This window comes from Erpetoichthys calabaricus, chromosome 17 (assembly GCF_900747795.2).
Source record: "Erpetoichthys calabaricus chromosome 17, fErpCal1.3, whole genome shotgun sequence".
In the NCBI taxonomy this organism is placed as follows: Eukaryota; Metazoa; Chordata; class Cladistia; order Polypteriformes; family Polypteridae; genus Erpetoichthys; species Erpetoichthys calabaricus.
Window position 1 is genome coordinate 31,026,176 of NC_041410.2, and position 14,304 is coordinate 31,040,479.

Here is a 14,304-nt window from a genome sequence, read left to right on the forward strand (position 1 = left end):
GTGTGCTTTTCGTCACTGCCAGGTGGCTTCCACTCAGATTCAGGTGGACGAGCCTTTCACAGTTCGGGATCGGGAGTTGCGAGGCAGTATTGCCTTCATGAGCGGGAAAAAAAAAAAAAAAACTGTTCTGGTTGACAGCCAACGAAGAGTCGGAGCACCAAAATTAAAACTGGTCTCTGCGTTACAAGGGAAATTGGATGGACACTACCAGTGCCAAGAAAAAAAAGGTAGAAACGTCTCGCCCCGAGACTTTTTTCTTTGTTAAGACTGTCCATATGATTTGGCTTGCCGATTTCGGAGGGTGAGATCTGTGGCCTTTTTTTCCTTTTGGGATAGCGCTGTTATCCAACTTCCTTCGAGCCGTCCTAATCTGATTGTCCTCTTCGCATGGTTCTCCTTCCTCCATGGACAATAAACCCTTTGGACTAGATTTGTGTGTATATATACCTGACTAGTGTTTTTTTTTTTATGTTGTGTACAGTAATCCCTCCTCTATTGTCGAGGTTGCGTTCCAGACCCCCCCGCGAAAGGTGAAAATCTGCGAAGTAGAAACCATATGTTTATATGGTTATTTTTATATTGTCATGCTTGGGTCACAGATTTGCACAGAAACACAGGAGGTTGTAGAGAGACAGGAATTTTATTCAAACACTGCAAACAAACATTTGTCTCTTTTTCAAAAGTTTAAACTGTGCTCCATGACAAGACAGAGATGACAGTTCCGTCTCACAATTAAAAGAATGCAAACATATCTTCCTCTTCAAAGGAGTGCGCATCAGGAGCAGAGAATGTCAGAGAGGGAGAGAAAAAAGCAAACATAAATCGATAGGGCTGTTTGGCTTTTAAGTATGCGAAGCACTGCTGGACAAAGCAGCTGCAAGGATGTACAAAGTAAAGGTAGTTTTTCAGCATTTTTTAGAGGAGCATCCGTATCCTCTAGGCCAGTGTGTGAACAGCCCCTCTGCTCACACCCCCTCCATCAGGAGTAGAGAATGTCAGAGAGAGAGAGAGAGAGACAGAGAAAAACAAACAATCAAAAATCAATACGTGCCCTTCGAGCTTTTAAGTATGCGAAGCACCGTGCGGGAAGCATGTCGTTTGACAAAGCAGCCATATGTAAGCCAAGCAAGGAAGAGAGCAATGTGAAGGTAATCTTTCAGCTTTTTTTGAGGAGTGGCCGTATCCTCTAGGGATACGAATAGCCCCCGTGCTCACAATATATTTGAGGAGTTTTATTTAACACGTAATGCGTGCTCTGGTTGGGTAGCTTCTCAGCCATCTGCCAATACCGTCCCTTGTATGAAATCAACTGGGCAAACCAACTGAGGAAGCATGTACCAGAAATTAAAAGACCCATTGTCCGCAGAAATCCGCAAACCAGCAAAAAATCCGCAATATATATTTAAATATGCTTACATATAAATTCCGCGATAGAGTGAAGCACCAAAAGTCGAAGCGCGATATAGCGAGGGATTACTGTATATATATGTGCCTCATCTGAACAGGGAAGTCTTTTGTTTCTTTAAGTAACATTGAGAGTTTTGTGTATATTTATGTATGTACAGTATATGTGGGGTTTGTTGGGACTGGCCATCGTTTCTAACTAAAAGTGGGAATTTGATGTGTTTTAAGGGTGTGTCTATGTATATGGGATGGGCAGTTCCTAGTGAGACAATTAAAGGGGACTTTATTTTGTTGGTGCTGTTGTAGTAAGTAAAAGTGTGTAATTGTTTAGGAAAAATATATTTACATATGTAAATATTTCTCTTGTGTTGTTCCATAACTTTTTCCTTTTGTTTTCTGTCTTTGCTTGATAATAAGCTTTAAGAGGAGAAGTAGCAGAACAGCCAGGTCCAATGTACTAATAAGAGCTCAACAAGTTTATCGTTAATGTAGCATTGTGCTTAGGGTAATCGTTACAAACCTGCAGGGAAAGGTATTGAAGAGTGGATAAATTTAAATATGTAGGATCAGTGGTAGCCTAAGATGGAAATTAGATGTGGATGGAACAATTGGAAGTTATCAGGAGTATTGCATGAATGAAGAATCAAGATGAAGGTTAAAAGTAATGTTTTTAAGACAGTAGTAAGACCAGCAATGATGTGTGGAGCTGAGAAATGGGCATTTAAGTGAGCAAAGGAGAAGTAATTAGATGTTGCAGAAATGAGAATGTTGAGATGGATGTGTGGAGTTACAAAATGAACAGAGTAAGAAAGGAGACAATCAGAGGTACAACAAAAGTGGGAGAAATATCTAAGAAAGTACAGGGAAGCAGGTGGAAGTGGTATGAACATGTGATGAGGAGAGAAAATGCATGGCATGGCCTTGAAAAAAATTAGTGGATGTAGCCAGAAGAACAGTGAAAGTGTTTTGGAATTTGCTAATAGATTTTTAACTATATAGATGGAAAATTAAGGGGTGGTTGATGATAATTTAGAAGAAGATGATTTGATTTGTGGTCACATACAGAACAACCTTTAAAAATAACATTTTTACAAAGGTTAAAAAGATCTATTAGTGAACAAGTGAAAATTACTATTTAAAGATGAGATGCTCGAAGTATCACTTTGGGAGAGCTAGTGGGAGAAGTCTGTAGGATTGAGAAGGCATGTCAGGTGAGGTTATTCCGCTTGCAGTTTACCAAAATAGGAATTAGTAATAAAAGAAACAGGCCAGGTAAATGCAATGTTTGTGGCAAGCCTGGGCACTGGTCAAGACAATATAGAAACAAGAATGTCCAGTCAAGTGGGAAAAGATTTCAGGACCTGAAAAATACAAATTCACCATTACCTGAGAAATTTATAAAATGAACTACTTATCAGCAGTAACAGTTATTGGAAAATACTAAAGAGGGTAACTACACAAACCCCTTCTGTGCACCATGGCAACTACTTCCTCTGGTCATAGAACATATAAAATAGTACATACTTTTATAAAAGGAAATTCAGTTAACTTTATTTTAGACACAGGAGCTGAAGTTATCTATGTCATTATGGAGAATGCATGAAAAATTGGATTGAAGCTTTCTGCAAATCATTTGGTTGCTAAAGATGTAGGAGGGCAGAATAAGACTTATGAAAGTGAGCAAGTATAAATATAAATAGGTGTTGCCACTGTGAAAAGTACAACATGAACAGACCTTCTAATACATTCCCTATTGGGAATGGATATTATTATCTGGATAGATTTAGAGTTGTAGTTTAAAAAAATAGAAATTACTTGGCATTTAAATACTTTACTAAAGGATCATTTATGCGTAGAATGTGAAGCTAGTTTTAAAGAAAAACACTGCCCCTTTATCAATTGGCAAAAAGTAGAAAAAAAAAATGGAGCCTGTCAGTTGCTGTGGCACTCCTCTCTCACCGCAATGGCAATATCCGATATTGGTATAAGCCCTGGAGTAGATAAAATCAGTACTAACACAGATGGAGGAAGATGGCATAACTATAAAAACACACTCGCCAGTAAAGAAGCCAAATGCCTCCTGGAGACTAACTGCAGATTATCAAATCTTGAATAAATGTGTGAATATGTTAACACCACTAGTAAACACCACCATCACTAATCTTTCCACTATATTGATGGACTTGAAGCCTGAGGATTCTTTCATTTTTGTAATTAACATTTCTATTAGATTTTGGTCAATACTATTACATTCAGATGCACAATAATGATTTGCATTTATTACAGGAGATACATCGTATAAATGGATTCGTTTTCCTCACGGTTTTCATAATTCTCCATTTGTGTATCATTTGGCATTAAGGCAACATTTAAGAAAACTGGAACAATTTTCTGAATCAGTAGTGATTTATTATGCAGATGACATTTTAGTAGCATATGTGACCATTGCCTGTGGTGGGTTGGCACCCTGCCCAGGATTGGTTCCTGCCATGTGCCCTGTGTTGGCTGGGATTGGCTCCGGCAGACCCCCGTGACCCTGTGTTCGGATTCAGCGGGTTGGAAAATGGATGGATGGATGGATGTGACCATTGCAGTTCATATTTAATTCTATGTTTAGAAAAGTGGTTACTATATCTACAAAACAAAAAGCATACAGCTAGCTTGAATAAAGCACACTTAGGTAAAGCAGAAGTTGATTATTTAGGCATTGTGATTTCAAATGGTAAGGTTGGAGTTATGATGGACAGGAGATATGCAATTGCAGCAGCTCAAATGAATTCAGACAATTCAGGAATTATGGTCCTTTTTAGGAGTGTTGAACTTTAATAGTGTGGATTAAGGACTATACCAAGAAAACACATTTACTGACTGACAAGTTAAAGGGTAATCCTGATTCTAAACAAACAACCGCATTTTCTTTTGAAGAGTTACACACATTTGGGAAATTTAAAAAGGAACTGGTTTCAACACTAGCTTTGGGAATTATGGACATTAAAAAAACATTCACCTTCTGGGTAGTTGAAAAGGGTGGATTTATGAAAGATGTCCTGATGGAAGAACAGGGAGAGTAGCAAAGATCATTAGGTTATTGACCTAAATTAGATGTAGTGGCTTCAGGATGGATTGGCTTGTTTAAGAGCTATACAATTTGTTGTATTGGCAATACAAGCAGTTTCACCCTTAATGCTGGATCCAAAACTAGTTTCACAATGCCCCCATTCTATATACACATTGCTATCTTTGAAAAGAGAGGATGGTGTACCTCTGTCAAGAATAGCTAGATATTCTGGAAAACCGAAATACTAAAATTAGAAAGGACCCACTGAATATTATTTTGACAGATTGGGAAAAATAATGGGAGTTTCACCATTATTGAAATGGTGAATCTAATATAGGTCTTCCCAGATGCCCCATTGCCTAATGCTGATTTAGAATTTTTTGTGGAAGTTCACCATATTTACAAAATGGTGAATGAAAGTTTGGATGAGCAATCACCAATGACTATTAAGTGGAATGCCAGGGAGTATTAGGCCCTGGAACATCTACACAGCAGGCTGAACTGGCAGCTTTAAAAAAAGCTTGTGAACTGGCAATAGGCAAATCCATTAATATTTACATTGCCTTTGGAGTAACACATGACTTCAGGCCTATAAAGAAACAGAAAATATCTGACAGCTTCAGGGACTCCCATTAGGCACAATCAGTTAGTGAAAGAATTAATGGATGATTTAACTCCCCCTTCATAAGTATCAGTAATTAGTTGTAAAGCACATTCTAAAAATTCTGACATACTGTAGTAAGTAAAGGTATTTATCTCGTGGATGCAGCTGCAAAACATGTAGAAATACTATGTCCATTTACTCTTAGCTGTCCTCAAATTTCAAATTTAGTGAAAGAACCCCAAGATTTAATAATGTTGTAAAATAAAACACCTTGAGATGAAACATAAATTTGGAATGAAAATGCAGCTAAAGTTAGGTACAGATGGACTTTAGAGAAAAGAAGTGCAGCTTATCACCAGGAATGCCTTGGTTATCTAAACAGTTCTACAGAGAAGAGTATATATGTGTTACAAAGATGTGTAATTTTATGCACAGGTATGATGAGAAACTGCATTTAAAGCTTTCAGAACTGCTGTGGTAGTCAATTGTGTGGCATGTCAACAAGTTAACACCCCTTAAATAAAATATACTGAGGAGGACTCTTGCTCCTCCAGGACCATTTAGACATTTACAAATGGATTATATCACGCTACCAATGTGAAGGAAAATCACGTGTGTAGATAGGTTTTCCAGATCAGTGAAAGCTTTCATGTTAAGAAGGGTACAGGGTTGTATACAGCTAAAACTGCTGCCAGAGAAATAATTCCAAGATGGGGTAAGTCAGACTCAGTTGACTCTGATCAGGGGATTCATTTTACTGGGAAAGTGCTGGTGGAAGTATCAAACGTATTAGGATATGAGGTGCAGCTTCATTGCCCTCATTACCCATAATTATCTGGTCTAGCTGACAGGATTAGCGGAACTATTAATGATAGACTGACTAAATATAATCTACAAGGATTCAAGTGGACAAAAGCACTATTGTTCTAATGGCTATTAGGTGTAGACCTGGACATACCACGAGACTTAGCCCATATGAAATTATAACTGGGTGTCCAATGATAAAAAAAAACGATATTCATTTTATGTCTGGTTTAATACTTCAGTACTATATGGAACTGACAAAAAGCTCCTTGGATTCACCATTAGTACCTCAAACATTCTAAACTTCTGGTCAATGACCAAGACGAAAATTAGATGACCTCATTGGGTGCCCCTCTGAACCAGGATGATAAGAAGCTAACTGCCTCCATTGCCCAATTGAGCATTACAAACCACTGGTCCAGAAGCAGATGGTAGAAACTTATTGTTTTGACTTCAAAATTTACAGTGGTGTGAAAAACTATTTGCCCCCTTCCTGATTTCTTATTCTTTTGCATGTTTGTCACACAAAATGTTTCTGATCATCAAACACATTTAACCATTAGTCAAATATAACACAAGTAAACATAAAATGCAGTTTGTAAATGGTGGTTTTTATTATTTAGGGAGAAAAAAAATCCAAACCTACATGGCCCTGTGTGAAAAAGTAATTGCCCCCTGAACCTAATAACTGGTTGGGCCACCCTTAGCAGCAATAACTGCAATCAAGCGTTTGCGATAACTTGCAATGAGTCTATTACAGCGCTCTGGAGGAATTTTGGCCCACTCATCTTTGCAAAATTGTTGTAATTCAGCTTTATTTGAGGGTTTTCTAGCATGAACCACCTTTTTAAGGTCATGCCATAGCATCTCAATTGGATTCAGGTCAGGACTTTGACTAGGCCACTCCAAAGTCTTCATTTTGTTTTTCTTCAGCCATTCAGAGGTGGATTTGCTGGTGTGTTTTGGGTCATTGTCCTGTTGCAGCACCCAAGATCGCTTCAGCTTGAGTTGACGAATAGATGGCCGGACATTCTCCTTCAGGATTTTTTGGTAGACAGTAGAATTCATGGTTCCATCTATCACAGCAAGCTTTCCAGGTCCTGAAGCAGCAAAACAACCCCAGACCATCACACTACCACCACCATATTTTACTGTTGGTATGATGTTCTTTTTCTGAAATGCTGTGTTCCTTTTACGCCAGATGTAACGGGACATTTGCCTTCCAAAAAGTTCAACTTTTGTCTCATCAGTCCACAAGGTATTTTCCCAAAAGTCTTGGCAATCATTGAGATGTTTCTTAGCAAAATTGAGACGAGCCCTAATGTTCTTTTTGCTTAACAGTGGTTTGCGTCTTGGACATCTGCCATGCAGGCCGTTTTTGCCCAGTCTCTTTCTTATGGTGGAGTCGTGAACACTGACCTTAATTAAGGCAAGTGAGGCCTGCAGTTCTTTAGACGTTGTCCTGGGGTCTTTTGTGACCTCTCGGATGAGTCGTCTCTGCGCTCTTGGGGTAATTTTGGTCGGCCGGCCACTCCTGGGAAGGTTCACCACTGTTCCATGTTTTTGCCATTTGTGGATAATGGCTCTCACTGTGGTTCGCTGGAGTCCCAAAGCTTTAGAAATGGCTTTATAACCTTTACCAGACTGATAGATCTCAATTACTTCTGTTCTCATTTGTTCCTGAATTTCTTCGGATCTTGGCATGATGTCTAGCTTTTGAGGTGCTTTTGGTCAACTTCTCTGTGTCAGGCAGCTCCTATTTAAGTGATTTCTTGATTGAAACAGGTGTGGCAGTAATCAGGCCTGGGGGTGGCTACGGAAATTGAACTCAGGTGTGATACACCACAGTTAGGTTATTTTTTAACAAGGGGGCAATTACTTTTTCACACAGGGCCATGTAGGTTTTGATTTTTTTTCTCCCTAAATAATAAAAACCACCATTTACAAACTGCATTTTGTGTTTACTTGTGTTATATTTGACTAATGGTTAAATGTGTTTGATGATCAGAAACATTTTGTGTGACAAACATGCAAAAGAATAAGAAATCAGGAAGGGGGCAAATAGTTTTTCACACCACTGTATATGTATAGTCTGTATAAACATTATGGACTCCGCAAGACATATTACTTGAATATTTTTAAAAATTCTGGATTATTGGACCATTTACAATGAAGTGGACAGTACTTCTAAAAGGCTTATTATAACAGAACATTATGTTCCACATGTTACCTGGATCTTCTTAACATCTGGATTACCGGAATGCAAATCATGAGCTGGACAGTAAATAATCTTGTTGCTTTGAAAAGGCTGATTGCAACAGAACATTATGCTGTGGCCACTTCAGATTACAGCTGGACTAAATAACACTGTTTTAACCTGGAGTATGTACTTCATGCTAAATCTGTTAGTCATTCTTTTATTTTTAAACAAACAGAGGAGCGTATCATTATTCTTGACTATGTAAATTTTACATGTATTTTTAAATTTTTATAAAACAGAAACTGTGGAATGGCTGTAGAAATAAAAAAAATATAATTTAATTCTTTGATGTAAAACATAGATAGGAAAAAGCATTTTGCTAGGAACTACAGTATCTATTTACAGCCTTTTCACTTTCACTTTTTAGACTTTTCACTTTTTTCCTGTAAAGTAGTAATATAAGTAAACCCTTTGATGTAAGGAATCGGTCTATAAGGATTTATCAACCCCTCAAAGGGTCTTTAAAACAACTTCAAGAATGTGACAGTAATTCTAATTGAGGTACAGATGCATTTATTCAAACTGCTTTCAATAAATATTCCCTTCTTAGATAGGCATTTAGAGTTAAGATTTGACAGTTGTGAGTCCAGAGGCGTGTACAGCTGCCCTAACACCAACACAGACAGGCTAGACACAAGTTTTACTACACAGCACACATGTGGGACAAATCCTTCGATCCCCACAGCACAATATTTACAACACCAAAAGCACAGTATATGGCACAGTCCTTTCTGCCTCAATCCTCCTCAAAGACGTGTCTTTCTTCCTCCTGACTCAGACCATTGAGTAGAGGTAACTGGCCCCTTTTTATAGGACACCCGGATGGACTCCAGGTCTCCAAAGGCCGTCTTCCAGCAGCACTTCCTGGTGTGACGGAAGTGCTGCCAAATAGGGCCCAGTAAATGTCCAGGCGCCCCCTGGCAGTGGCCACAGGCCCCAGCAAGGTTAAGCTTCCATGGCTCCGCTGTAAGCCAAGGGGGCTGCCCCCTATTGATCCGGGGCAGAAACTGTCCTGAAAATACTATTTTTCCCAGTCCTTTCATGGTTGGGTAAAGCCTTCGGTCGTTCATCACACTATGCAATAATATACTATTACTTCTGGCTCCCAAAACACTTTGTAAATAAATATCTGTGTCATAATCTCTTCCTTTAAAAAAATCTGAAAGAGCCCTAATTTACTGGTAATTCCATACTATGACTGCACTTGTCAGCAATTGTGCTTATTAATATAACCAGGAGATACAATGAAGTCAAGTTAAGAAAGCTTGTCATAATGAGGTGACCAAGAATCTCATAATCTAAGACTAGAACGCAAGATAAGAAAATCATAATGAAAGATGAGTGAGGAGATTCAAAGCCAGAACAGCACAAATCACTTGGCCACAATGAGAGACATAACTCGAAGTCAGAGACAGAAAAGATTTTGAAACCAAAAAGCATTTCAAATGAACAAAGTGAATGCTAGGTCTTTTTAGTGAATCCAAGTTTTGACAGTCAGTAAATCCAAATGGTTGACCTCCTTGTCTTGTGACATTGTGCTATCTCTGACCCCTGATGTCATCTCTAATAACCAAATAGGTACTGTCAACATTAAATTTCCAAAATGGAGGTGCCCATAGAAAAACAAAATGGCACTGTGGGATAACACAAAAAATAATTAACATAACAAACATGCATTGAAACAAAAAATAAATATGACTGTTAGATTCCTTGGTCTCGAAAACCTTCAAAAGATAATATTTAGAGCCCAGGAACCATTAAGAAAATTTTAAAATGGGAGTCAAATCATAACATCCCAATTATAATAGTTGTGTATTTTCCATGTATAGCATATTTATCTTACATTGACATTTATAAGCACACTCACTTGAGGATTGATTTATTTTTCAAGGCAGGTGTATGTTGGAGGAAGGTGAGAATACAACCATGTTAATAATAATAATAATAATAATAATAATAATAATAGGTTACATTTATTGAGCGCTTTTCACAAAGCCAAGGTTGCTTTACATACAGAGTAAAAAAAAAAATAATTACACAGATGACAAAAGTTTGTAGAAGAGGAAAGTTTTCAGTTGCTATTTAAAAGTGCAGAAACAGGAGCAATCTCAGAGAGACTGAGGAAGAGAGTTCCAGAGTTGAGGTGCTATAGCAGTGGGACAGTAAGGAGATTACTGCTCGAGGACCTGAGAGAGCGACAAGGAGTGTGAGGAGCTAGGAGCTGAGTGAGGTAAAGGGGGGCTTTGAAGGTGAGAAGCAGAATCTTGAATTTAATCCTTGATGGAACCAGTAACCAGTGAAGCTGGGAGAGAACAGGGGAGATGTGAGCAAAACGCTTTGTGTGGGTCAGGACTCTAGCTGCGGAGTTCTGAATATACTGTAGTTTCTGTATAGATTTTGCAGGGAGGCCAATGAAGAGGGAATTACAGTAATAAATATGAGACATTATGAAACAATGAACCAGAGTTTGAGCATCAGGCAAGGACAGAAATGGACAGAGGCAGGCAATGTTACAGAGATGATAGAATGAAATTTTGGAAGGAGACCTAATGTGTAACTCAAAGTTAAGTGATGAAGCAAACAAAACACCAAGATTTCTGACACGAGGTGCAGGTTTGACAAGTGTAGCATCAACAGAAACAGAGAAATTGAATACCTTAGAAAGTTGGGATTTTGGACCTACCAATAACACTTCAGTTTTATTGGCATTAAGTTTGAGAAAGTTATTTTCCATCCATAGCTTAAGATCAGTGATGCATTCCGTGAGTGTGCTGGGAGGTGAATCTGTAGATTCTAAACATTACTAAATATTAACTAAATATTAGTTTTGTTTGTTTTTTTTAGGAGAGGTTATTAATAGGATGATGAAATACCAATTAACTAAATAAAAATAAAACTTTACAATACCAACTTTTAGTAGTGAGTTCATTGAACATTATGTTTCAGTTGAATAGTTGCAATGGTTCAGTTTCTCTCTATCTAAAAAATGCCACTTCCCCTTCAGGTTCGTCCCCACAGATTTTACCCTGGCACCAGTCTTGACAATACTTATGGTGACTGAATTATGATTACTGGTGTCCTTATGTTCCATCTTGGTAACTGATATTTTCCAGATCAGCTTCCATATACTGGTTCCTAATATGCCAATAAACTAAATTAAAAGAAGACACTTGTTCACATAAAATAGATAACAAAATTGATTAAAGACTAAATTTCTAGGATAATATGCAATTTCTGTTAACTGAAAAAAGAAACGTCTAGTGGACATTTACTGGAAAACCTGATTATAATTTTATAGATTTGAAGTGGTGATAAATGTATGTTTACTATTTTCATGTGTGAAATCTGCACTTTTTGAGGTGAGAATGAACACATCATGTCAATTTTATGTGTCATTTGTTCAAGTATATCATCTTTATCTGTTGGCACTGGTTGTATGAAGATCTAATGTTTGCCTGTTCAAATATGTTGAAAAAGTTGAGTTTCAATTGGGTGTACTTACTTTTTCACATGAATGTAAATACATAAGCAAATACATAAATTAATTAAATAAGACGTGTACCACATTCAGACTATTTTGACTTAAAATTCTTACATGGTTTCTGTTTGCTTTGGATTTAAAATTACTCTCAACCTCCTTACCTTAATTTGTAGTAAGACCAAATCAGATAACATTGTGCAAGAAAAATATGTTTTGGTTTACTTCACTACAGTACATACAGTACATCCACCTCTTATAAGTCAATAGAAAAGTGTTTTATTATATTATATACAGTTGGAAAAAATAAATTTATCTTTCCATGTTATGATGCACGTGGTTTATTTTTATAATTTGGTAGGAATTCATTAATGTTATCACAAAATAGTTTTTCAGGGTCTTTGCATCACTTTTGCTGTTGTTTTAGCATATATGAAAAATTGCACTGCGCCTTTCTTTGCATTCAGTTCACTGCAAGAGGAAAGAAGTCAGATTTTTTTTTTTTTTTAGTTTGGTGGATCTTTTTTGATGTGTGTGCACCATTTGCAGTCGTGTACCATATGGTCAGTGGTAAATCTGCCAACTGAAAAATTCTGTGGTGCCCCCTTCCTTTGATGCCCAAAGCACATGCTTATTTTGCTTAATGCTTGATCCAGCCCTGCTCAGAGTGCCTGACTCTATCAGACATAAATCTATGGGAGGCTGGCAAGAGACCACAGGATCACCTCATTGACCACCACCTGTAGAAAGACAACTGATCAGAGACTAATATTGTGACCTCCAGAGGAAACACACAGTCCCTGGTTTGGAGAAGAGGACTTTTTTTCCTGTTTTTTTAGGAAATGTGCAACTAACAGGCTATCTGAGAAAGCTAGTCCATCCTGGGCTACTGAAGACTCAGAGGTGCAGAGACACAAAGCCATATATTTACAAGTAAAAAGGTTAGGCTTATACTGGCTGTCCAGAGTACTGAGATTTGTGCTGCATCCAAAAAATAATGCAGTATTAACCAAACATTCACCAAAACCTTAACTATTCACTGGCTCGTTTAACACTTAAGACATTTAAAGATTTTTACACAGCACTAGAATAGTGAAATTTCTAACAGAATTGAAACCTAGTAACTTACACGAAATTTTAGCACTAATACACCCCTTATTACAATAAAGGAAATAAATAACATTTTGTAAGAGTGTGTAGGCGCATTGTGTTCATTGCTATCATTTGTATCATACTCACCATACACTTTTAACTCAGCTCTTCCATTTAGATTGAGATTAGACGGAGCTGTTGTAATCGACACTTGGTATTCTCCCGAGTCAGTAGCAAACAGCTTATTAAACTTAAGAGTGCCAGTGGCGCGGGACACCTCGACTCTTCCTATATAATCCTTTGTATAACTCTCCTTTGAGTCCGTCCAGGTCACAACAATTTTCGGACCAAATGTCCAGGTTCCAAAATCCGTCGTTTGATCGACTGGATCAATTGACAAATGAAATGTGATTTCTCCTCCTACTGTCCCGTTAAGTATGTTCTGAGGAGTTATGAGAGTAGCGGCAGAGCAACAGTCTGTAATGAAAAAAGAATGTTATTAACTAATTACAAAAATATTACCATAAATAAATAATTTGCATGATCAATCCGTTAAAAAGTCATAGTCACAACTTGAAAATGCGCTACCTACACGAAAACAGAGACAGAGAGAGAGCAGCCAAAACGACTCCAGCGCGCACCTCCATTTTCATCTCAATAAGTAAGCAATGAGCCTTGATATCCGGATTCACAAACTCCAAGTGAGCGAGTGCGTTATATTATAAGGACAGTAGAGGGCGCAGCATCTCCAAAATTGGCGTTTAATTTGTATGAATACGTTATTTGTTTAGTAAATTAGATTACGGAGAAGAAATACAGTTAAATTCGCCACGGATAAACGAGTGATATATCTTAACGCTGCACAGGAAATACACATTATTTTAAAGTATGAAATTAATACGTAAGTGATTATTGTGCATCCTATGTAGAGCAAGAAGCACCAACCAATGCTTTATAGTTTATCATTTAGCATTTACCCGAAGTAAAAGCACCTGCGCACATCTGATGTGTGTGTGGTATTTGAAAAATTAGGATAATAGATGAAATAAAAATAGTCAATAGCCTGCAGAATATTTACCATTTGAAATACAGATGAACCCACTGGCACTGTGAGCGGAACTCAATAGCATAATGGCAATATTCAGTTCTAAGCTAATGAAACATAACTCTACATGTCTATGAAGCTCAAAACATAATTTCCCCTTGTGATCTTAGTGTGATTATCAGTAACCTACATTAATTTATTATTGAACTTGCTTAATCCAGGTCAGAGTTGCAGGAGAAGGGGCCTATCTGGACAGCATCATGTGCAAGGCAGGAATCAAGCTTATAGTCGAACCCTGAGCATACTGACATGAATGACCACACTCACTCACACCAAGTGAATTTAGGATTATTAAATAATACATTACACAAGCAGGCTGTCAAGGGACATCCTGCGTATCCACAGAAAAACTCACACAGACACAAAGACAATGTGCGAACCTTAGAAACAAGGCAGACACAAATTTGTAAGCACCTGTAAAACTAAATATTCAATTAACTAAACAAACCAAAAACCAACTGGTCTTAAACAAGTTCTTATGCAGCTTGTAGTATGTTTA

General features: G+C 37.7%; 1 protein-coding gene across 7 annotated transcripts in view; it reads right to left on the reverse strand.

Moving 5' to 3' along the window:
* LOC114667831 (hemicentin-1-like) overlaps positions 1 to 13,390 on the reverse strand; it is a 314,465-nt gene extending 301,075 nt beyond the window's left edge. For all 7 annotated transcript variants that reach the window (XR_007933768.1, XR_007933767.1, XM_051920622.1 and 4 more), the window contains exons 1-2: positions 13,293 to 13,390; positions 12,848 to 13,177 (exon numbers count right to left, since the gene is read on the reverse strand). Coding sequence is in view for 5 of the 7 variants with exons in the window: in XM_051920622.1 (XP_051776582.1) it covers positions 12,848 to 13,177; positions 13,293 to 13,353 (391 nt within the window). In the remaining 2 variants the exon portion in view is untranslated. The remainder of the gene's footprint in view (positions 1 to 12,847; positions 13,178 to 13,292) is intronic.
* Between the last annotated feature and the right edge of the window lie 914 nt (positions 13,391 to 14,304).